At 54.5% G+C, this 24,520-nt stretch overlaps 1 protein-coding gene across 2 annotated transcripts in view; it reads left to right on the top strand.

Annotated features, from left to right (window-relative positions):
* Positions 1 to 16,185: 16,185 nt before the first annotated feature.
* Positions 16,186 to 24,520, top strand: part of RBM19 (RNA binding motif protein 19) — a 72,729-nt gene continuing 64,394 nt past the window's right edge. For both annotated transcript variants that reach the window (XM_064465898.1, XM_064465897.1), the window contains exons 1-12: positions 16,186 to 16,322; positions 17,353 to 17,535; positions 18,110 to 18,241; positions 18,473 to 18,511; positions 19,054 to 19,273; positions 20,063 to 20,331; positions 20,823 to 20,897; positions 21,164 to 21,242; positions 21,997 to 22,068; positions 22,767 to 22,967; positions 23,779 to 23,909; positions 24,315 to 24,436. In XM_064465898.1, the coding sequence (XP_064321968.1) occupies positions 16,287 to 16,322; positions 17,353 to 17,535; positions 18,110 to 18,241; positions 18,473 to 18,511; positions 19,054 to 19,273; positions 20,063 to 20,331; positions 20,823 to 20,897; positions 21,164 to 21,242; positions 21,997 to 22,068; positions 22,767 to 22,967; positions 23,779 to 23,909; positions 24,315 to 24,436 (1,559 nt within the window). In that variant the 5' untranslated portion in view covers positions 16,186 to 16,286. The remainder of the gene's footprint in view (positions 16,323 to 17,352; positions 17,536 to 18,109; positions 18,242 to 18,472; positions 18,512 to 19,053; positions 19,274 to 20,062; positions 20,332 to 20,822; positions 20,898 to 21,163; positions 21,243 to 21,996; positions 22,069 to 22,766; positions 22,968 to 23,778; positions 23,910 to 24,314; positions 24,437 to 24,520) is intronic.

Here is a 24,520-nt window from a genome sequence, read left to right as displayed (position 1 = left end):
GCAGCCAGGGGGTTTCCATGGAAACGGGAAGATGCTGAGTCTGAGATGCAGTTTGGTCCCCACTGATGTCGTAGGAGATGAGGCGGCAAGGCTGGAGCACCCCGGAGGAGTGTGGGGGGGAAACCCTCGGGGCAGGCTCCCCCCGGCCCCGCTCAGGAAGGCAGCCCTGCGGGGGCTTTCGGGGGGCTTCGGGTGACATCTTGTGGCAACAGCTCCTCACCAGGCCCACGCAGTGACGTGGCTGCAACAGCAAAGGCTGCTTGGCCATTCCGGCTCAAATCCTGGAGCCTGCGATGGGGAGAGCCCCTCCGGTCCCTTGGGATGCACCTGAGGCTTCACTGCTGGCTCCTTTCCGAGGTGCCGCCACACACATGCACAGCTTGGGTTTGGCCAGGGTGTGAGGATGAAGCTGATGGCGAAGCAGCCCCAGTGCCCTGCAGAAGGCCAAAGTCTTTTTTTCCGCTTTTGCCAATTATCATCTGTGCCAGTGAGTGAAAATTTCACCGATCCTAATAAGCATGGATGAGGCCAGGCTTTCTGCGTTCGTGCCCCGATGGGGATACAGGGTGCTCGCTTTAGTCTGTCCTGATGCTCTGCAGCAAGACCTTGTCCTGTCCAGTGGAGGGTCTGTAATCAAATATGAACTCACTATTATGAGGTGTCATGGAAGCCAGGAATATCGGTGACTTCAAAAGGGGCTGGAAACCTTCAGAAAGAAGAGGGCTGTCTATCAGGGGATGTTAAACACCATGGTTTGGAGGTAACTGGGGATGTCCCTAGACCACTGCTGAGGCAGGACTAACTCCTTGCATATGTTGCTTCCTTGCCTGAGAGCCTGATGCTGGCTGGCGGAAGGATGAGGATGTTGGGTGCCTAGACTGGCCCCTTGTTGCTGGTTTTTATGGACTTTGTGTCTTTTGGGAATCTGATTCATTCCCAGATGCTGAGATATAACATCAGGGCAGAGCTCTGAAAATTTGTCACACCCCAAACTGCAGCCAGTGCCTGCCCTTGTGCTCTGGCGTGTGGAGGAGGGACTAGCACCCTACTTTCTTGGGAGATGGGGAGGGTTTAAGTGTCTGGCTCTAGGGCTTTGCTCTCACTGCTTATTCTGTGGAAGAAAAGGTTAATCCCCAGGCAGGGGTGATGGTTGGGACTGTGCTACTGCTGAGCAGCTCGGGGATTTTCTCATTCCCCTTGAGCGTTGTTTGTCCCCTGGCTCCCAGGACGCCATTGCTGCTGTCCCCACAAGTGACAGGGAGCTGCCTCCTGCAAGCTGCCGTGGGAGCAGCCTCGACCTTTGCAGCCAGCAATGCCCAGCGAGTCCCTGGCACGCCTGTCCCTCGGGCACCTGGCGCTGCAGAGCTGCTCCAGCAGCAAGCACGGAATAACGTGGCTCTGGGGGTTTTGGTACCTGTAGGTTGCTGGGCACCTGCTCTTTGGCTCTGACATCCCTTCCCTGACACTAGCAGTATGAAGCAGGGTCCGTCTCCCACTCTGCAAGTGTATTTCTGATGGTGCAAGGTCCCTGGTTTGAGTCCCCGTGACTTTTTGGGGTAGGACCTTATTGGTTTGTACAGCTGAGTGCAAGCAGGATTTGGGGTGCAGCTGGGTTTTTGTACGTGATGGGGGGCTGTAGGTACTGCTGTTAATCAAGTGGATTTTGTAGTGCTGTAGGGAAGGAGGCATGGGGTGAGCCCCTATTTTGGGGTTGTGGATCTCCTCTCCCTCTATGGACCCGTGTGGAGGGTAGGTACTTCTCATAGTGACTTTTGAGAGCTCCTCTTTGGGTGGCTGAGTTGATGGAGGGTTAATGAGTCAAGAAGGCCTCCTGAATGGAAAGGTTTAACTCTACCCTGCCTCAGCCACCATTTTTCTGGTTGGGTGGGCAGAAGGCTTAAAATGCCACTTTGGCTGGCAGAAAGAAAGGGGCCAGGGAAGGGCAGAGAAAAAAGCTTTTACTTCCAAAAATAACTCTGGAACAAAATGAAGAGGCTGAAGGGCAAGCAAGGAAACAAAGTACCGCCTTCCCCAGGGGCCAGCACTGAAGTTTTCATCCTCTGAGTACCTGAGGAAGGAAAGCTCGGCTATATGAAAGGCTATCCCCTGCTGCCAGGGCTAAAACAAGCTGCGGCACAGTGAGCAGAGGCACGGGTGAGAGCAGCCGGGTGACCGTGGCATAGAGCACCTTATTGCTTTTCCTCCCCACTGGTGGTTTGTAGCTGAACCTCCTCCAGCCCATCCTCTAACCAACATTTTTCTCTCTGTGCTGTCAGAGCCAGGGCATGGCGTGGCCAAAGAGGGCAGTGGTGGCATCACATGTTGGCCGTGTCTCTGCTGGCAGGAGCTCTCACTGCCCGGGTCTCCAGCTTTTGCGGGATGATGCTGCAGCTGCTCCCCAACCCCAGAGCTCCCCCATGGCTGTGGCAGTGGTGGCACAGGACAGGAGGGAGACTGAGGGCCTCCACTGGTCCCTGGTCCATGCCCAGCACAGGGCTGTCTGGCCTTGGACATGAAGATGGAACAGGATGGGATCGCCCAGAGGATGGAAACGCTCGTGGTGTTGCACCAGGCTCAGCCCACACCAGAGGGGAGATCAGCAGAGAGGGAGGAAGGATTGGGATCTGCTTTGCATGAACCCAGGCAGAGGCATGAGGACATCTGCCATCCCTTCTGCTGGGGACTAACCTCCAGCTCCTGTTCACAGAGCGGGATTTGATCTGGACAGAGCGAGGTACTGGGGCCGTGTCTCTGCTGGACACGGCTCTGGCTGGAAGTGTTACAGGTGGTGGGAGGAGGAACCTGCTGCTCTGCTGGTTTCTCCCCCCCACCCCCGATCTAAACACCAGTTTTGTAGCCTTACACTGAGCTCGGGGCTTCTTGAAGGAGCCGTTCCCTCCAGCTTCGTGCTGAGCCAGTCCGAGCGAGCAGCTGTGCCGGCAGCCCCTGAGCTGTGAGACCCAGGAGCTGGTGCAGCCCTTGAGCACCAGCACAGAGGGAAATCCTGTACCAAAACGCAAAAATATCAGAATGACGCCCCAAAGGGTGTCTCCTGGCCAAGAGCAGGACACCCTGCAACATCCCTGCAGGGCACTGACCTTACTGACCAGGGCAAGGCAAGCACGGGGCTGTCCTTGCTCTCCACCCCAGCACCCATCCCTGCCCCATGCGAGGGGCTTGCCTGTGGGTCCCGGTGCCTGATGGTGCAAAAGCCATCTCCCGTGTGTGGGTTCCTCCCTGATAAAAAGGGATTCACAAAAGAAGATGATGCAGAAGGTATTTCCCAGAGCAAGTGTTGGGTGGGCATTTCATCGCCAGTGGTGGCCGGTGTGCCAGGAAATACCGTTATTTCTTCCCTTCCCAAAGCTGGGAGATGATAAACACTGGGGTCTGCCTCCATTCAGCTGTGATCCATCAAGGCAGGGGGGGACTTGCACCAGAGAGCGGGTGAAGGGAGGTCAGTGATTGTGTAAACAGGCACTTTAGAGTTCACCCCGAGCTGGTATTACTCTAATTCATTAGAGGTGTCAGCCCTTTTTGTAGTTCCTTGCTTGGAGAGCCCCTTGCCTGGCAACTTCTAACATCCAGCCTTGCCAGCAGAAAAATAAACTGCATGAGATGCCTTTGCAGGAGGCAAAGTTGCGGCATCACACTGCAGAAAGAGTGAGATTTAGCATCTTGGCATGTTTTTAGGCCGGTCTCTGTTGCTGTAATGAAGGTTACTCCTCCACTGGGGCACCTGGTGTTGAGGAAGCCTTATTTGCTCCTGCCAAAATGGTGCGAAGTGAGATGCACGTGGTGCCCAACCACACCGGTCAGGCAGAGCATGCCCACTGCTGCAGTTACAGAATGTCCTTGGGGGGAAAAAAGCATGAGGATGCTGAATGCACCGTGCTTTCCCTCAGCCGGGATGCAGATTTTCTTTGGGGGACCCCTAACCCCCTCCAGGCAGGAGGTTGGGGAGCATGGGAGCCTGCTGCCTCTCCCTGCATGCTGGGACCCACAAGCTGATACACCTGTGTGGAGCATCCTTCCCAGCTCAGATCCAACCACTTGCACCAAACCCCCCTCAGATAAATATCTCTGTTCTGCCCAGGGTGGCACAGGGTTCAGAGAGCCTGCTCTCTCTTCTGCAGCTCCCCTGGCTGCCATGCTCAGCGTGAAGCTCAGTACCTCTTGTCAGCATCCAGGGGTGGAGTGGGGCTTCAGAGGTAGCCAGGCAAGCCCATGCGCTGGAGGGGGAGGAGGGCTGCAGTGCTCTCCCCCGTGGGAACAGCTTGCTCCTGTCCCCTCGCTGGCTTGCTCTGCTACAGCACTTCACCCAACTTAAGAGAGCGCTATAAATTCCCCCTCCCAGGGCGGGGAAGCCCAGTGCGGTATATAAACTGCTGGAGGCGTCCAGCGAGAGGTTCATGCGGTGGCTTATGGGGCTGTAAATGCTGTGGAAGGCAAAGTGCTGCAGAGGGCAGCCCAGATGGGCACTCTGGCATGGTGGGGATGATGCTGAAGACCAAACTGCAGGGAAAAGAGGGAGCGATGTGGTGTTTTGCTCTGCCCAGAGGGTATTAACACATCCCAGGCCTAATGAAACTGCTCCTTCCAACCAAAATATCCCTGCAGATGTGCCTGGTAAAGCAGAGGGCTCTGCAGATGAAAGCATTGGATGGCTGCTCCTGCACTGGCTCCTGCACGTTGCTGTACCTGGGGGATGCAGCATGCCCTCCTAAGAATTATTATGGCCTCAGCTGTGTGTTGATGGGAGATGAGCTGAAGGTGGTGAGTCCTCTGCGGGCAGGGCTGTGTCCCGCTGCACTCTCCAGCTTGGTGGGGTTGCTCAGGGTGACCACAGCAGCCTGGCCAAGGTGAAGGCCGCCTCCCAGTGCTGGGGACACCGTCCCCAGTGACGTGACAGCAACAGGCAACTAAATGCAGAGAACTCAAATCCAATTCCAGATCTGGGGGCCTGGTGAACCCCTCTAAGGAATTGGACTAGTTCATCAGCAGCCTGTAGATGACATGAAAGTTGGGTTTTCTGGCTTTCTCAGCATCAGAGGTTTGGGACTAACTTTTCTGTTTGTAAGGAGCAGTTGAGATGCACGTGACGTGAGCGGTTGGGGTGGTACAAAAGGTGTAAGTGGGAGTGAAATCCCTGGCAAAAATGGGAGATTTAGCATCTCTGCTAAACCCACACATCTGAAGCTGCAGCAGAGGAGCTGGTGTGGGGAGACAAGCTAATGGCCTTAAGCACGCAATACCCCCTAAATGTTTTCATATTCAGTGTGAAAATCTCAGGATTCCCATGTTTCTCTTTGGTGCTGCAGATTTGCATGTTTTCAGGCCAGCCTGTGTTGCACTAACAAAGGCTGCTCCTCCTCTGGGGCACCTGTTGTTGAAGTCCTATTTGCTCCCACCAAACCGATGCGAAGTGAGATGCAATGTGGTGCCTGACCACGCTGCTTGGGCAGAGCCCGCCCGCCGCTTAAATCACAGGATTTGCTTCGGAAAAAAGCATGAGGGCATTGAATGCGCTTTGGGGGTTGTGAGGGTGTCCGACCCTGCCACGAGCCTGTTGAGAAGCCGGTGGTTCAGCGTGTCTCGCCCGGGCTGCTAGAGCGAGGCTGTCTCCCTGGGGAAGGGACGTGCGCGTCCGATGGGGTGGGAGGAAGAAACAGCTCTGGGATGCAGTGGAGCTGACATCACTTGTGGTCTTCGCATCAAGTTCTGAGGAGGGTGAGCAGTGGGGCGGGGCAGCCTGTGGCACAGCACCTTTTTGGCCTTTAATGCGATAAACAACAGATTATTAACCCGGGTGACCGCCTCCATTTCTCCATTATCTGCCACCTCAATGCCACAACCTAATCTAATCCCATCTCTTCAGCCGCTGAACTCATTACTGCGGTATCAGGGTGCCACGTTCGCAAATAAATCCGAGCTCCCCTGCCCTGTTGTGGGGCTGGGGGGTGTGCTGGCAGGGGAAACACGTCTGTGATAGACCCGCTTCTGATGCCTTTGCTCTGGAACAAGAAAACAAGTGTCGGCTCCCAGCTCTGTAGTTGCTAATAAACCATCTGGCATTGCTTATTTTAATTGCATTGTGCTCCGATGGAGGCTTGGTGAGGAGAGAGGGTGCCCTACATTTTTGAGCACGGCATTTGGTCAGGGATAATTGTGCTGTGTGAGAGGCAGGACCCCAGTGCTGGGGCCTTTGATTCCTGGCCAAGGGAGGCAGGTGCTTTCAATATTCACCCTGCTAAGCCTCTCTGATAGGGAAAAGTGTTTGCAAGATGCATATGGTGGAGGAGAGGCTGAGGAGGGAGTTCAGCCTGGGTCGGTAGCATGTCCTTGGTCCGGTCTGCCCCGTGGCCTCGTGCCACAGCCGTCCCTCATCACATCTTGCCCTTCCCGCGCTGCCTGTCGGCGTGCTCGCTGTGTGCAGCTCTCCCGAGGTGTCGGCAGTGGCCTGTCACCCCATGCTGCCTCGGAGCAGCTTCAGCAGTGCCCGATGCTTTCCCCTCCTTTCCCATAGCGCCTGCCCCTTGCTGCTGCCTCTCTGCTCTCCTAAACCCTCCCTCCATCCATGTCCAGATGGTGGCTCTGCTGGCCCATTTGGGATGGGCTGGGGCAGCTGCATCCCTGTACTGAGAGCTGTTTCTGCAGCTCAGGAACCTCCCGGCCACCTCCATAACCCACACAAAAGTGAGCATCTTGGGATGGTCCTTGGGTCACTCCTAGTTCTGGAGCGCAAACAGGCCAGGCATGGCAAGGGGAGACTGCGGTTGCATCCCTGGCTGTGTCACCAGGCTTTCCCCTCCCTGTGCCTCCATTTCCCTTTCAGCTCTTCTGATTTCACGCTCAGTGTCCAAGTGCTGAGGTGCCAGATCCTGTGCAGGCACGGCTGTAGGTGGAGGCTGCAGATACTTGGTTTGTTACCAGGTAGGGGGGAAAAACCACTTTGTGGCCTGTGGGATATTTTGGCAGGTAAATAGCTTGGACTGGGACTTATATGATGTGACTATGTCCATGGGGATGTGGCAGTGCTGATCAGGCCATCCTTCCTGCCTTAATTCCCCTTACTGGGTCCTCATTTTTCTTGCAAACCTTTCCCAGGGGTCTTAAACCTCACTTACTCCCTGGGGACACCCAGCACCCTCTAGCCCTGTGTTGTGCTAGCATCAGCAGGGAGAATAAAGTGGGTCTGGCACAGGGTAATGCAGAGGGCACAGCACTCCCTTGTCCCATGAGGGCAGAACTGGGGCTGGACTCCCCTCTCCCTGGCTGCTGCCCATCCTGGTCCGGCGTGGGACATCTCGGATGGCCCTGCTTGCCACAGCAGCCCCTCCGTGTGCCCATGGTTTGCTGCAGAGATGGTCAGCAGCATCATGGCACAGAACATCACCGCTCTGGGAGTAAGCTGGGAGCATAATCCTTGAGCTGCTGGTCTGTTCCCACTACTCTTTTCCTCCCAAATCCCCTGCGCTGCCTTCCTCTGTGCTGGCCCCATCAGGTCTTAAGCCCGAAGCCTTCCATCCGTGCATAAAAAGGCTCGCCCCTGCCAGATCCCCCAGCCTGCTGAATGAGCAGACATTTTCATGTCTTTATTTTCCCAGGGTTTGCTGATAAATCCTGTCTCCATAACCCCGGCCTTGATTGACTCATTATCAGGCAACGCACGACGAGGAAGCGACCTGTGACCCTGCCTGGGGAGACGGGGTGACCCCGTGGGAATAACCCTTATCGGCCCTTTTTAATGTGACAGAGCAGCCCTGGCCAAGCCAAGCCATACCTAAATAGCGATGGGGTGGAGGAAAGTGTGTGGGGGTGTGTGTGGGGACAAGGGGGCGCAGGAAGCATCAGGCGTGTGGGGTGGGATCATTTCTGCTGGCAGAGGGTGAGAATGTTTGCTGAGGTTGGGAAGAGCCTCTGCCTGGCTGAAAACATCAACCTGGTTCCCACTGGAAGAGCCGAGCATTGTGGTGGAGCGGGGCTGGCTGCGTCTCGGGGGGCTGAGCTCGCCCTCACCTCAGGCAAGCCTGAACCCACCTGCTCTGGGCAGAGGGGCTTTCCAGCTTCCCATTGGGGTTATAAGGAGAAAGTCCACTGGGAGATAAGAACATGCACGGTGGGGAAGGTGGCATCGGACAGTCTGGGCGTTGGGGCCAAGCCTACAAATGAGGCTGTCCCACACACTGCCTCCCATGTGCCCGGGATGGAAGTGATGTTGTGAGCCGATTCCTTGCTGTCCCCAAACCCTGGGTGTCTCTCTGGAGCAGGTTAATTTGTCTTCCCTTTTCCTCACAGTTGTTTTTATAGCAAGCAACCTTTCAACCCTCGCCTCATCTTTTTGGAGGCGATAAAAATGTTAGGGTATCGCTGACTTGCCTTGCCCTTTGGCATCCCCTCCAAGGGGAAGGTGCAGGAGCCGCAGGGTTTGGTGCGTGCCAGGCTGGTGGAGGTGCCAGCAGGGGCGGGCAGGGTTGCTCAGCATGCAGGAGCAGGGATGAAGCCACAGAGGGCAAAAGAGGTGGAAATCCCATTGCTTGTCTAGTTGCAGAAAGGATAACGCATTGCTCAGGACGGAGCCCCATGAGGCGGATGGGAGCGACCCTCCTGCCCCTGACACCGGGTGAGGTGCCCCTTCGATGGGCTGAGGACTGGCTTGCCTGTGTGGGTCGCTGATCCGACCCCCCAGCTCCTTGGCAGGGATTAGTGGGGATGGGTTTTTGCCAAGTCCCGGCTGTCACTGTGTTCCCACCTTTGATCAGGAGTCGGCATTCCTGAAGTGCTCCATCTCCCACATGTTGCGCTGATCAAAGGCAGCTGTTGCCTGGACCCTCCCCTGAGTCCATTTACACACGCACACACACCCCCAAAAATACAGAAATACAAAGGAAGCTGAAGGAGGTGGAAAGGGTGATGGATGGAGGAGAGATTGGGCAAGGGGCAGCAGCAGGCAAAATCCCTCTCCCTGGTCTGCTTGCAGTGGGTCTCACGCACAGCCACTAGGGAGGCTGGTGGGGACTCTGTCGTGGGTCTAAAGAGATACTGAAGGCTGGTTTGGGGCACTGTGGGAAGGAGTTGGACCTTATCCATCTTCTGGAGGAAATGGTGTCATTGGTGGTTGACAGCAATTGCCTGGGCCAGATGCAGCTGCAGCAACATCTCCCATGGCTTTAGATGGGGTCAGGAGGGAGACTGGAGGAACCTTTCCTTTAGGCCCACCCTGATCTCAGCAGTTCGTGTGTGCTCAATGCCAAGGTCCACGCAGTCCCCTCCGGAGGACAGTGGATGGCTCTGCTAGGGAGAGGTGTTGCTGGAGACATGTGGGTTAGTGGTCGTGTTCCTCACCAGCCCATGGGCACAGCGATGCCATGAGGGGTCTGACCTCATGGACCATCTCCTCCGGCTTTGCCAGCCGCCAGCGTCAGCTGCTTCTAAAGGAAGATGAAGATGATCTGAGACCTGCTCTGGTGGTGGCTTCTCTCCAGGGCAAGCGTGGTCCTGATAATCCTGTTTTAGCAGATGATTTATTGTTTGAGCACATTATTTACCTTTGCTCCCCAGCTCCTGTAATGCAAAGAACTTGGACTGTCTGGGTTTCCAAGTCCTCTCCCAGTCCTTCTCCACGGCAAGCCTAGCTGGCATCAGCAGCTTGTTTATGCTCAGAGATGTGATGGGGAAAACCTCTTCTTCCCTTCCTCATCCTCACACCCATCTGCTTGTTACTCAGTGTTGCAGTTTAGCTTTAAGGCTTTGAAAAGACACAATCTCCACCCCAAAACTGCAGGCACAAAGAGGGCAGAGAGCAGGACCATGGGACACGCTTGCAGACTGTTTTCTTAGCTGAGGTGGCAGGTTCAGGTGAAGGTTTATCTAGTTGAAAGCCAAATTCTGCTGCCCACAGTGACACTGCAGCAATTGCATCCCCCAGGCAAGGATGAAGGCAACACCTCATCCTAGCAGAGGGTCTGGCAGACCAGGCTGGGCAGAGTCCCAGGGATGAAGTCCCAGAAGGGCAGTTTGTCCCAGGGATGAAGCCCTTAGAAGGGCAGTTTGTCCTCCTGCTCCTCCCTTGGCCCCATCTTGTCGTGCAGCGCATGACGGGGGGCAGGTATATCGGGCACTGCATTTCCACACAGCAGCTGTATTATTAAAGGCTGCCTTTTATTTCCTTTCTCCAGGTCTGGGCAGGATGGTTTGCTCATGTGGGGAGGGTCCAGCCATCGAAGTTCCCAAAATCTAATGCCTCTAGCAGTAAAACCGAGGAGGTTTGGGCAGCATTTCCAATGGTGCTGTTAATATAATGTTACCTGTGTAAGCAGAGTGCCTTGGTGGGGTGCCAGCATGCCAAAATGAGACAGTGAGTGTTGCTGGGTCGTGTTTATCCCTGTCCTTGCTGGTCTCTCTGGGTTAATTTAATCAGCTGAAGGAGGTCCTGTGGTAATCCCCTGAGGCTAAATTTTGCTCATTATCCACATCTAAAGGAAAGAAAAGGGAGGGACTCGAGGTCTGAGTGTCAAGGGAACTAAGCACCTCTAGTTCTTGCTGCCATTGAGGGGGGTGAGTATGCTCAGAACCCCCCCTACAGCCCCCAGACCTGCTCGGCAGCATCCTGCAAGCACTAGAACAGCTGCTTGGCAAGGCTGCGTGGGGGATGCTGTCTTGGCAAGGGTGACCCAGGCTCAAATGGATCTTACCTTCCCTGTTCACCTTCACAAGTGTCCAGCAGTGGCTGAGGTGCTCCTGATCAGACAGGCATGAAGGGCTCCTTGGGGCTGTGCTTGTCCTTCTTGGGCAGGGCTGGCAGCGCCTGCCTCCAGCCTGGGGCAGTCGAAGGCAGGCTGGCTTGTCACCACAGCAGCTGTCCCAGCTTGGGGTCACAGCTCAAGCCCAGGACGGCAGGAGCGACAGGCTGTGCTGTGGGGAAATTGGGGAGGAACCTCTGGTGCCCCTTTGGACACCGAGGAGGCTATAGACCAAGAGAAGCATCTCTCCAAAGACCGCAGCAGACTTTGCATCTGGCCACTCTCTTATCATACCTAGGGATAGACGGGATCTGCGGCAGCTCCTTTCTCTCCCTCCTTCTCAACAGCACTTTACCTCTGGTGTGTTCATCTCCTGGGGCACAATGTCAGGGACCCTTTGCCCCTTCGCCCACACCTGCGTCTCCCCACTGAGAGATGCCCCCCGACACTGCAGTCCCTTGCCCTAACCCTGCTTTCCAAAGTTCAGCTGCTTGACTGCAGGCAGCCCGTAATACCGCTTTACAGCAAGGTGACCCCTGCTCTTTGGTGCAGCGCAGCCCCCTGTCCGGCCGGCCGATGAGCTGGCCACCTAACGCATTGTGACAGGCTGACTGGATGGAGCTTGCGGAGGGATCACGTCTTCCCCCTCCTGTCGGCAGTGGGGTTGACGGAGCGTCGCGCCCCCCTCTCTGCCAAGCATGGAGGGGGGGATTTGGAGGAGTGAGGGTGAAGGGACGGTCATCGCCTGGACCCTGCCACCAGCCCAGCGACACCCCAACACGGAGCTAACTGGGAGGACAGGAGGGCAAACCTGGTGTTCTCTCCAGACAGCACCTTGGCTGTGGGTTGATATGTCACCTTTGCCAGGCATGTCACCTCCCAGTTACCCTCTGCTTCTCGTTGCTAAAAGCCAGTTTAAGAAAGAAAACTTGGGCAGAGTTGCTCTTTCTTTCACTTCCCTGCCCATCATCCACATCAGCCACTGCTAGGGAGGGAGCCCTTGCTGGGAGCAGGTCCAGCACTACCGTGGGGACAGTCTGCAGCACTGGGACAGGAGCATCCCACGCTGGCATGGCCAAAGACAGTAGTTTCCTTGAGGGGGGAAAAAAAAAACCCAGAAAACAATTTATTCAGTCTCTTTCCCAGTCTCTGCTTTGGAGCAAGGGCTGTTCGACCTGTACCCAGTGAGCCCTCCAAGCTGGCTGTGCGATACCGAGTCTATCCCCTGTGTGCCAGCAGCAGCAGGGTTAAAGATGATCTTCAGGACAGATACTCAAGCACTAGGAGCTGCTTTCCAAAACCTCCTTTGAGCCTCCTCAAGACAGCCTCAGTTTCCCTCTTGTCTGCTCAGGGCAGGGATCTCTGATAAGAGACAAGCCTGCCTCAGAGAAGGGCCTTCCATGATGCAGAACCACCTGCTGAAGGAGCAACTTGTTTCTCTCTGCCCCCAAAATCTCCAGTTTTCCAGGAAAAGGATGTTGTTCCAACACTCACATATGTAAACTTAAAAACTTGACCCACCCTGGGAAGCAGAAGCCACAAAGGAAATAAAATCTAAAGACAGTATTTGTAAAGTTTATGCTTCTATATTGAATCTTTGCATCTGGGGAGGGCTAAAATGTATTGTTTTCAAAGAAGTGAGATTAACAAAGCTGAGCATCTCCATGGATTTTGCAAAACCTGTGTCCCCATGTGGATGCGAAGGCTTGTTTGCTGGGATCAAGAGTCAGCTTGGGTATCTGGTGCAGAGCCTGGCTCAGTTAAGCACCTCTCTCCCAAACATCAGTGGAGAGCTGGCCCTTTGCGGCCCCAGGCACCCTCAGAGGATACAGCCTCAGTAGCCGAGTGCTGGGGCCAAGATCTCACGTGGGGAAAATCAGCCCCAGTTGCAGGAGAGGCTGGCAGGAGGGAAACTGCAGCCCCAGGTGAAGTCACAGCTGGAGGCGAGGATCCACTGAGGGCAGAGAGCTGGCTATGGCCAGGGAGCCTCTCGCTCCCCGGTGTCCCGGCGGTGCCCGTTAGGAGGCAGGAACCCGGCACTGCTGCTGGCTGCGAGCAGCAGGCGAGGAGGAGACGGGGAGGGTGAGGGGGGACCAAGTGTCTTGGAGAGGAGTGATGAGTGCAAGGTCTGGAAGCGTTAGTGATGGTGTGAGTGTGACCCTGTCAGTGCCAGCCTTCATCCCAAGTGATGGGCCTGACAGCCCGGCCAAGGACAAGGCAGGAGCAGAGGGCAAGGGGGGGAGGGAGCTGGGTCCCTGGTACAGTGACACTTCATGGAGAGCCCTTTGAAGGGCCAGGTGAATGGGAGCAGGAGCACCTCCCCCTGTGTACCCCCAGTCAGGGCTACGGGGTGAGAGGGGTTTGTGCTGCTTGTTTTCCCTTTGAGCAGGACGTCAGCTGGCAGTCCCAGCAGCATCCCACCCTCTCCTGTCCCTGTGCACTGAGCCTGGCTGTTGCCCCAGCTCTCCTTCCCTGGAAAATGCAAGTATTTACCTTGCTGCTCACCTCGGGTGAGAGCGTAGGCTCAAGCTGCATTCTCCAGTTAATAAGCCGGCATCCCAGTCCCACCAGGATGCTGGGATGTAGCACAGAGTGGGTGGGTTGAGGACTGACTTCCCCAAATAGCTTTCTGCCGTGTGCTCCCTGCTGCGTTGAGCCTTCAGGATGGGCACGGCCACCTGGATCCACCCTGAAGGGGCATGAGGAGGGGGTGCCCCTGCCTGTGCTGTTTGCAGGGTGGAAGTCATCTGTGCCAGGGTTCCTCGGGCTTGGGCAGAGGTAGCCTCTGTCCCTGGGGTAAATCAGGTGTGGAGCCAAATGGGGGTGAAAAACTAGTGAGGGCTGTGCTGCAGCTGAGAGCTGTCCTGAGCATCTTCCTCTGGGAATAAAGGCGTAATGCCAGATTTCAGGCCCAGACCGCTGCCCTTCATGTAAGACAGGCAGAAGCTGTACTGAGGGGCTGTGAGCAAGCGGGGATGTTTGAAGGAGGGTAGTCCTGCTTCCCCAAAATACACTCTCCCTCCAGCAGTGGATGTTCAGGGCAGGAGAGGACCCTCAGTGTTTAGTAACCCTCAGGGGATTTTTCTTCTATGATTTTTGGCCTCGTTTGCCCGTGGGAGCTTCTGCAACCACAACGTCCGCGGGCTGCGTGGTTATTTAGCTGTTCCTTGGAGAGAAGCTGCTTTTGCTTAGTCTTGTTACCTCCTTGCTCCTGCTGCGTGGGTTTTAGGTGGGAGAGCGGGGCTGCGGCTTCCCCTCGCGTTACACCCGACCCCTCGCCAGCCCCCGCGGGAGTTTTCCCCCCGTGGGCGCCGGCGAGCCCCGCTCGGGCTGCCCGGCTCGCCGGGAGCGGCAGCGGCGGGCGCCGAGCTCCCTCCTCCGGCCCCGCGGAGCAGCGCGGCCGGGCCGGGGGCTGCAGCCGCCCCCCGCCACACCCCGCCGGCGAGACCCGGGGGCGGGCAGCGGGGCTCCCCGCTCATGGCGAAGGGACAGCATCGCCCCGGGGGTCCTAACAGCGGCTGGCAGGGACACGGGTGACCTCCCCCGTGCTTGCTCTGCCCCCGGCCGGGTCCCCGGTCCTCTCTGCATCTCCCCGTTCGCCTCCATACGCTGCCGGTCCCTGTCCATTGGTGCCCCCGGGGTCCGCAAAAATCAGAGAAACACGGAATGCCCTGAGCTGGGAGGGACCCACAAGGACCATCGAGCCCAGCTCCCGTCCCTGCACGGGACACCCCAAATTCACACCGTGTCTCTGAGGGCCTCGTCCAAGTGCTGCTTGAATATCGCCAGGCTGGTGCCGCGATGCCTCCCTGGGGAGCCTGTGCCAGGGCTCCACCACCCTCTGGGGGAAGGACCTTTCCCTAAAACCCAGCCTAACCCTCCCCAGGCACATCTCCCTGCCGCTCCCTCGGGCCCTGGCGTTGGTCACCAGAGAGCAGAGACCAGCCCTGCCCCTCCTCCTCCCCTCGGGAGGGGGCTGCAGAGCGCCATGAGGCTGCCCTCGGCCTCCTCTGCTCCAGCTGAACAAACCACTTTAGCCACTTCTTGTAGTTTCTCCTCTAAACCCTTCACCAACCTTGTGGCCCTCCTCTGGACACTCTCTAGTAGTTTTATGTCCTTAATACACTGTGGCACCCAACACTGCGCCCAGCACTGGAGGTGAGGCTGCCCCAGCGCGGAGCAGAGCGGGACAATCCCCCCCTCGCCCGGCTGCGATGCAGGGCTCGATGCCCCCCAGGGCACGGCTGCCCCCCTTGGCTGCCAGGGCACGCTGGTGGCTCAGGTTCAACTTGCCATCGAGCAGAGCCCCCCAGGTCCCTGCAGAGCTGCTCCCCAGCCCCTCGCTCCCCAGGCTGGCTGTACAGCCCCGGCTGCCGAGCCCCAGGGGCAAAACCCAGCGCTAGCCCTTGTTCAGCTTCATACAGCTGGGGATTGCCCAGCTCTCCGGTGTGTCCAGATCCCTCTGCAGGGCCTCTCTGCCCTTGAGAGTGTCAACAGCATCTCCCAGTTTTGTGTTGTCAGCGAACTTCGTTAGTATTCCTTCCAGTGCCGCACCCAAGTCATTTATTAAGAGATTAAAGAGTAGCGGCCCCCAGATGGATCCCTGCGGAGCCCCACTGGTGGCCGGCCGCCAGCCCGATGTAACCTCATTGACTACAACCCTTTGAGCCCCACCTGCCCGCCACTTGCTCCCACGCTGCCGTGCCTGTCTACCCAGCTGTACCACAGACTCACGGAGTGCCCTGAGCTGGGAGGGACCCACAAGGATCATCAAGCCCAGCTCCAGTCCCTGCCCAGGACAATCCCAAAATTCGCACCGTATCCCATCGGGCCCCACGGACCTACAGGGATCCAGCTGGAGCAGCAAGCCCTGCACAAGTTCAGGGTTTATTGGGAGTTTATCATTCCCACAGGCACGGTTCTCTAGCCCACCCCCAGAGCCCACCATCGGTGTTGAAGACCAAGGCGAAGAAAGCATTAAGTGTCTCTGACTTGACTATGCCCCTGCTTGCGAGGTGACCGTTCTCATCAAGCAATGGGCCAATGTTATTTCTGGCCTGCCTTTTGCCATTAATGTGTTTTAGAAAGCCCTTCTCGTTGTCCCTCACAGCACCGGCCCGCTTCAGCCCTGACTGAGCTTTGGCCACACGGATTCCGTCCCTGTGCTGCCCCCGGACACCTTGCCTGGGAGGAGGGTGGGCGGGCGGTGCCGGACCCGAAATGCAAGGCCACCCCGGCTGGCTCCCCTCGGCCAGGCTGCCGCGCCCGGGCACGGCCCACCGCCTCCCGCCACCACCGCCTCCCGCCACCACCGCCTCCCGCCACCACCGCCTCCCGCCACCACCGCCTCCCGCCACCACCGCCTCCCGCCACCACCGCCCCGTTGCTAGGGACCGTTGCCAAGACCCGGGCCCCGCCCCCCCGGCGCCTGCGCGTTGCCGCTCCGCGCTCACGTGACCCGGCGGGAAGATGGCGGCGCCCGCGGGCCGGCGTGTGCGGCGCTGAGCGCGGCGGGGCCTTGCGCGGTTGGTTTCTGTCGCCGCCATGTCGCGGCTCATTGTGAAGAACCTCCCCAATGGGGTGAGCCCGCCGCACGGTTGCGGTCTCTGCGGGGCGGAGGGGGCCTTCCGGGCTCAGAGATGGGCCTGAGGGAACACGCCGGGGGGCCGCCGGCTCCTGGGCAGAGAGAGGACCCGGGGAGGGAGGGGGTCCTCGGTGTGCTGGGGACGGGGGTGAGCGCCGAGGTTCCCTGGGAGAGCGGGTCCTCGGTTCGGGGGTGGGGGGAAGGATGAAGCCTTGGCAAGCAGGGATGTGTCCTGGGGGAAGGGGCTCCAAGGGGGTGAGGGGTCATGGGGAAGTGCTGGGGCGGGGGTCTTCGTGGGAGAGCGGGGTGGCATCCCTGGGGGTGGGATGGTGCACGGCGGGCTGTAGGAGAGGTCAGGGAGATGGACTGGGAGGAGGAAGCAAAGCATGGGGCATGGGCTGGGGAGGTGTCCCAGGGGAGGGGAGCTGGCAGCCTCCCAGGGTGGGGGAGCAGAGCTTGCAGCGGCCACTGTCCTCCCCTCATTCTCCTGGAGCTGGGCACAGGTGCTCGCTGTGCTGCTCTGCCACCACCCGGGTCCCCCGCAGGGTCCTACCATGCCTGTTATTGAACAGGGGCTTGATTGTGGCAGGTCAGTGCTGTGGGGCCATGGGCTTCCTGAGGGCTGGATGCACCCTTTAGCTGCGGGGCCGTTGCAGACAGAGATCTGTGCGTGTAGTTGATCCACAGAAGAGATGAAGCGGTTTGGTGTCTGATGTGTGGGGCGTTTTTAATCAGTGTTGCTACAGTACTCTGGAACAGGGTGCCCAGAGAAGTTGTGGAGTCTCCTTCCCTGGAAATGTTCAAAACCCGCCTGGGCACGGTCCTGTGCCCCCTGCTCTAGGTGTACCCGCTCAAGAAGCGGGGTTGAATGAGGTGATCTCCAGAGGTCCCTTCTGTGATTCTGTGAATATAGGGTGGTTCCAATAGCACTTCGGAGGCTGTCTGATAGCAAATATTTTGCTTTGGATGCAAAACATCTCATTGCATTGCTGATTTGTCTTCCTGTTGTCTTTCCTCATTTCCCAGATGAAGGAAGATCGCTTTCGGAAGCTGTTTGCTGCTTTTGGCACATTGACCGATTGTTGCTTGAAGTTCACCAAGGATGGCCGGTTCCGGAAATTTGGCTTCATTGGCTACAAGTCTGAAGATGAAGCTCAGACAGCACTGAACCACTTCAACAGAAGTTTCATAGACACCTCCAGAGTCACAGTGAGTTGATCTTTAAAAATATCTTCTTTTGATTCTTAAGAAAGTTTGCTGTTGGAGATTATGGCAGTCTTAGGGACGAACAGCCAGGGGCCGAAAAAGGTGAGAGATTAAGTCCTCGGCAGCAAAACAACAAAGCCTGATGCCGGGCCTCGTTGCTGGAGTCTCAAGCAGGTGCTTGATTCAGATGGGCTGTGTTCGCGCACTGGCAGTGATTTCAGTGCTGGCCGGAACAATTGTGGGGTTTTGAGCTGTCACAATCTGAACTTTTGAACTTGAGATCATTTTTTGTGTAAAGTCATTCATCTTGCTGTTCCGGACAGAGGATGATTTGTAATAAACAGGACAACTTATTTGACTGTGCTTAAATGAGCACAACAGCTGTTACCCGTGTTGAGTGAACATGTAGCCCTGTGCTTCTAAATTTAACACCTGTATGAAGTTGCCTGTTCTTCTCCTGCACACCCCCCCTTGATCCCACAAGGGTTATAAGAAGGGTTCCTGAGTGGGGCCTATCCAGCAGTTACAGAACCAGACTGTTGAATGTATATTTAATTAAAGATCTGATTCTTTTCAGGTTGAGTTATGCAAATCTTTTGGTGACCCTTCAAAACCCAAAGCATGGAGTAAGCACTCTCAGAAGGCCCCTGCCTCAGAAAAACAGACCGAGAAACCTGTGACAAGTGCAGCCCCTGCAGGTGCAAAGAAAGTGAGTCTGGCTTGTTTCCTTGAGGCTCTGATATATGTCAGTGACTTGGCAGAGAGAAGGGTACCCTGGTGTGTGGAGAAGGGGATGGAGTAGCTGGGACAGCCGATGGTGGAGTCCTGGTTCTGGTATTTTCTGCCCTAGGATCTATGTTCCCTGTACCATTAGGTTACCTGAGAAATTATCTTGGCTGTTCTTCTAATAAGCCTTTCTAAAAATGGTTTCTTCTCCTAGGATAAAAAGAAGAAAGATCCAACGGAAAACTTAAAGAAGGTGAGCTGAGGTTGAATTGCAATCCCTACGTTTCTGCTAGTTTTTTTTAAGAGTAAGAGCTGAATAACGTTTCTGTGCTGTTTCCAGTGCTGTTAATTCGGGCAAGGTATGATCGAACCAGCTCCGTCAGAGTCCAGTTTTACTGTAACAAACCATGATTTTAACAATCCCAACGTTGGGGACAGATTTTTTTTAAATTCTCAGCTACTCCTCCGTGAGCACTGCATCCAGGACAACCCTGTTTCAACAAGTCCAGTTTTTAACTGTATGCAAGATTTGTCACGTTTAACTTGTACATTTTTCTCTTTAATGCTTTGTTTTCTTCTTTAAAGTGCTTTATAAACATCAATTACAAAAAAGAAAGGGTAGGACTGAGAGGTCTTGAGAAGACTGGTCACTTTAGGTCCTTACCTTGTGAGTGAAAAGTGGACTTCCCTCATAGGGATATTTTACATTGCTGGAAATGAGATGATAATCTTTGAACTAAAACTTGCTGCTAGCTCTCCTGTCACAGCTTGTCTGCTCGGTTTCTTTTTCAACAGCTGGAAGAAGATAAGACATTTCAGGAGTTCTTGGTGGTTCACCAGAAACGGTCTCAGGTGGCCACTTGGGCTAATGACACTTTGGCAGAGGAGCCCAAGAAGGGAAAATCAAAGCCAGTAGCTGATTATCTCAACTTTGATTCAGATGAGTCTGAGGAGCTGAGTGAGGAGGAGGAGGAGGATGGGAATGAACCCTCTGAAGATGAGGAGAAAACTAAAGGTACTGAAAGAAACTATCTATCACCCTTTGCTTGTCTCAGTGAGTGCGAAAGCAGGTGTGCTGGTCTGCCTTTGGTGCATATTTCTGGAAACAGTGGTGTGTCCTTGGGGCCTGTCAGAGCTGATGGGAAGGGACAGAGTTCAGTATCCTGGATCCTGAAAGGAAACGGTGTCTAGTGGAGGAGTGGGTTAACTTAGAAGACTGAGGAATCTGGGCTGCAGTCTGGTGTATGTTGTCTTAGAATCCAGTGTCCCTACACCAGTGGTGAATGTGGTTTTGGAGCCTTTTTCCCTCCTTATGTGGTATTTCCTTATGCGGTTCTATTGGAGTGAATGGCGTTTTCCCTGCTGCTCCTCATCTCTCTTTGGGTAACTCAAATGTAGGTGTGATCAGTTGGTCTGTGGTGGGGAGTGGAGGGGTGTTCTGGAGAAACAGCTTCCTCTGTCCTTTACCCTGCAAAACGGAACTGAAAAATTGAAAACCTTCTTTGGGGTCTGCTTGAAGTATTTAATTAAAAATGAGGCAAAATACTTGCCATGGAGTTCCTCAAGCTCCTTTCTAATTTGATTTATACGTGAACTGTTGCTTTGAAAAGCAGTGATCCAAACTGTCAGTCTGGAGGTGCTGAGATAATATTGCTCTGCTATTCTCAAGCCTTTCCTTCCCATGGAGAGGGTAGAGGAAAGGAAGGTGGTTCTCAAGCTTGTGTCAGTTCTTAGCTTTTACCTGGCTGGGGAGAGAGCAGCAGGATCTGTGTGCACAACTTCTCTGCTCTCTCCTCTCTGACAGCGAAGAAGGGAGGGAACACGGCAGCTACCAGCAAAGCCCTTTCGGATATGGATTACCTGAAATCTAAAGTGGTGAAGGATTCTTCCTCCTCATCCAGTACAGAGGAAGAAACAGACAGTGAGGAAGTAGAAGAGGACAGTGAGAATGAGGAGGATTCGGGCATTGCAGAAGCCGTCGGCACCCACGCAGACAAAATGGTGAAGCCAAAAGCCCAACACGCACAGCAAGAGACACCAGCGGAGAAGAAGAAAAAAGGATCCACGCTAGAGGTATAGCTGAATTAGACTTTTGTCTTACCTAAAGCAGGAGCTTTATGAGACAGTATGTGTCTGTCAGTCACTCCAGGGATGAGCTAAAAGCTTGGAGTCTGCACGACTCTGTAGGTACCAGCTTTCTTGGCTCGCTGAGTGGGAGCCTTTAAGAATTTTGCTGGATCTCCTCTTAGTGCTCATTGAATTTCCCCGCCCTCAGAAAAGGGGGTTTCCTAACAAGTGTTATTAGTACCCTTTTAACTATGTCCGTCTCTGTCTGCAGGGAAGGCTGTTTTTAGAAACTGGGTTTAACTATCCCAGCCCAACCTTGCACCCTCACCTGGCACCTCCTGCCCAGGCTGATGTAGGGAGAGAATATCAAGAGATTCTCAAAACATGCTTCAGCCTCCTACTTGTCGGGCAAGACCAGCTTATTGTACTGTGACTTTTGCTGATTTTTCACTCAACTCCTTTTCTTCCCCCCCTCCCCACCCCATCCTTCTGTCCAGACCCAAGGCAGCTTAGTGGAAGCCAGCACACCATACACAGTGAAACTTCGTGGTGCCCCCTTGAATATCACTGAGGTAGGCGTTGTTTCCGGGCCGGGAATGGAGGCTTAGGGGTGTTCTCAGTGTGTAACCCAGCACGATCTTTGCAGATGCTTCTATTTTCACTTATGGAGCTGTTCTGAGGGTTGTATGGGTGGTCAGGGAAACTTTTGAATTGGCTTTGTGCAGAGATGTTGTATGTTGCACATAGTGGTTTTATAGCGTATTGAAAAACCCAAGTCTGAAACCTGCCGCAACCTGTATCTGAGAACTTATTTAAACAATTATTATTCTTCCTGCAGCAAAAGATCCGTGAATTTTTCTTGCCTCTGAAGCCAGTGACAGTCCGGATAGGAAAAAACGCCCAGGGTAAAAATACAGGTAATGTGTATATGTGGAAGGGGGGTTGGATCTATGAGTTAGAGGACCTCTCAATCGCACCTCTGCTCTTTTAATCTGCAATGCCAAACTGCTGGCTCGTGTCCTGATTTTTAGAGACCTTTCTGTGACTTTGCAGCTCACCTGCCCTAGTTGCTACCCATAGGATGCCATAGGCAGAGTAATGTTGGCTGTGCTCCTGTAGGAGTACCAGCAGGAGCCTTCTCTTTGATCTGCCTCCAGAACTTTCCTAAACATCCCAAACCATGCCAAGGAAATGTTTCTTCCTCTGGGTTAGCTGCAGCAGCACCCAGGGACTTTGCTGACCTGTGCATATCTGCTGCAGAGCAGTCTTCAGCCAAGGTATGTCTCCTGACAGGCTGTGGCTACTGGAGGTACCCATCAGAAAGAGCGTGGAGCAGGTCGTCAGGGCTAGCAGGGCTAGCTTTGCTATATGCTGTTTTCCTTTCATAGCCTAACAGCAGATGCACCTTTTATTTGCTCGAGCAGACACCTGTGAAAGCCTGCTTCAGCTGTTCAGTTGGGCTTCTTTGGTTTGCATGTAGAGAATCAGCTTTTAAAAGGCAGCCTTCCGGTCTGATATGGCCATTTTCAGGCTGGATTGAAACTTTAATGGGAGCCAAATGCTTTATCTATAGGAATCTATATTAAAGAAAGCCCAATTCACCCTTAATTAGCCAATTAGTGGTTGTGTGTTCCCCACATGATGCTCAGTTGAACCTTTCCTTCCCCCAAGGTTATATCTTTGTTGATTTGAAGAGTGAAGCAGAAGTGCAAAGGGCCTTGAAGCGAAAAAAAGAATACATAGGTAAGGGCTGTTTGTTCCTTCTTGTTCTGGCTGATGTCGATGGCAGGGTGCTCAGCTGCTGAAGTGTTCACTGCAGAAATATCTCCTGTTGTTTTAGTTTTTCCCAGGCAGATGGTGGGGGTGGTTTCCTCCGCTCAGCTGACGTGGGATAAACCAGGTGCCATGTCAGGAGCAGCATAGAATTGGCAAGTGACTGAGCTGCGCGTGTTGCTCTTTGGCCCTCACCTGCTTGAAGTGTATCTTGCTCTTCATATACAAATGTTGTTTAAATCTGGTTGGGATAGTGCAGGGGGGGTGTACAAATGATTCTGTAGCCTGTGTTTGAAACCTGTTCTTGGCCTAGCGCCTAGTGGAACTACTAGACTTATATTTGCTAAAATCATATGCAGAATGGGAATATCTGTGTGGAAGGCTGTGGGCTGGATTGGCACAGACAGAAAGGCTGGAGCTCTCTGAAGGGAAGGAAGACTGGAGTTGTTTAGCAAATGTTATCCTGGTTTTTATGAAGACTGATCCTTTGCAGCTCTCCCCCCCCGCCCCCTTTTTTTTTTTTTAAAAATTCTGGCAGAGCTGCTCAAAGCTGTGGAACTTTAATTGCTTGTGTCGCTGCTGTAAGCCCAGGCTCTTTGTGCACTGGTGCTGATTGCCCATGGCCTTGGGAAGCAACTGATGTCCTTCTGTGTCTGTTTATGGGTTAGGTGGACGATGCATTGAGGTATTCCGATGTGGGAATACCCCGAAAGAAACTGTAACAGCAAAACCTGACAACCAGCCTTGGCAAAGAAGGAAGAGGGATGATGAGGAAGAAGAGGACTTGTCTGAATCAGGGAGACTCTTTGTCAGGAATCTTCCCTTTACTAGCACTGAAGAGGACTTGGAGAAGATCTTTTCCAAGTACGGTAAGTATTCACTGTGGGACTGGGACTTGCAGGGCTACGTCTTTCCTTTGTGAACACAGATTTTCTTGCTGAGTGCGAATGGACAAAGCTTTGTGTCCCACACCTCTCAGATAAGGACCAACTCCCATGACCTTTATTGCCTGGTGTGGTAGTGTGTGGCTGCTTGGCTTTGAAACTGGCGCTGGCTCTGTGCTCCTTCACTTGAAGCATGTGCTGCCGTGTGCGTCTGCTCTCATCCCTCTCATTGCATCTCTATGCAACAGTAAAAGCTCTTGCCAGTCAGAGTAGGCTCTGCGTCCTAGTGGGGTGGTGAGGAGAAGCACCTGCTGCATGAAATACTGCTTACACAGGAGATTTCTCAATACTGTAGGTAAGAGGTAAATCTCTGAGATATACCCCAAATTCACGTTCGTGTTTGGCATGCCAGGGGGAAGCTTGAAGCTTCCCTCCGCTAGCTCAAAGTTGAACAAATTTAAGGCTGTCCTGGGGCAGAGAGAGGGTTAAGTTGTGGGAATCTTTCTTCCTGCCTGAAGGTAAACGCAGCTGGTCAGAGCGTGCCTAGTTTGCATCATGTGTCAAAGCCAGAAGGTGCACAACCAGGCTGGGGGTGCTTTTGCTGGGCCCGCCTTGTCAGTCTGCAGCCAGCAGCTCCTCACCCAGGCTGGTAGCTCGTTGCACACCCTCTGCGATATCCAGAGCTGCTCTGCCCTCCCTGGCTCCCTTTCTCCCTGCTTTGGCCCGCAGGTGCCAGTTCAGAGCATGCGATGGCCATGCGAGGATATCTGTCATGGTAACGCCTTGCCTTTTGCAGGACCCCTCTCGGAGATCCACTTCCCTATAGACAGACTGACCAAGAAACCCAAAGGATTTGCCTTCATCACCTATATGATTCCTGAGCATGCGGTGAAGGCCTACGCAGAAATGGATGGGCAAGTGTTCCAGGTACGGTCACCGATGGCTTTCCTGTGCTGTCGGACTGCAGCTGGTGGGAATGTTTGTTAGTAACGTGGCCAAGTGTTTGCTTCTGTGCTGTGCTGAAAAGGTTGAGTGTCTTCTGCCTTGCTGTTTGTGAACACAGCTTCTTTTGGTAGAGTAGCCCAGTTTGAACAGCCTTGCAGGTACCAAAACCTGAGCTAGAGGTGGAGGAGGAGATCTGAATCTCAGTCTCACATTGTGTGGCTACTCAGACTTGCAGTCCTGTCTCCTTTGGGAAGGAAGGTTCCCTCCTTCCACCTAACTAAGCTGCTTGATTAAGAAATGGGCCAGAAAATGTTCTCCACTCTGCTTAGTTCCTGAACTTCTGTGGGTTATTTCAGACCTGCTGGACCTCTTCTTCCTTTCTTCTAGGGTAGAATGATGCATCTTTTACCATCCACAATCAAAAAGGAAAAAATTGAAGATGTAGATGCGGAAGAGTCGTCCTCCTACAAAAAGCAGAAAGAGGCCAAGGACAAAGCCAACAGTGCCAGGTACAGAGGTGTCTTGTAGCGGGGCAGGACAAGAGAACCTGCCAGATTCCCAGGTGGCAGGAATGCACGTGGGGTCTTTGCAGG

Source organism: Phalacrocorax carbo, chromosome 15 (assembly GCF_963921805.1).
Source record: "Phalacrocorax carbo chromosome 15, bPhaCar2.1, whole genome shotgun sequence".
NCBI classification, from domain to species: domain Eukaryota; kingdom Metazoa; phylum Chordata; class Aves; order Suliformes; family Phalacrocoracidae; genus Phalacrocorax; species Phalacrocorax carbo.
Note: the sequence above shows the minus strand (reverse complement) of the source record. Positions and strands in the feature narration are given on the sequence as shown.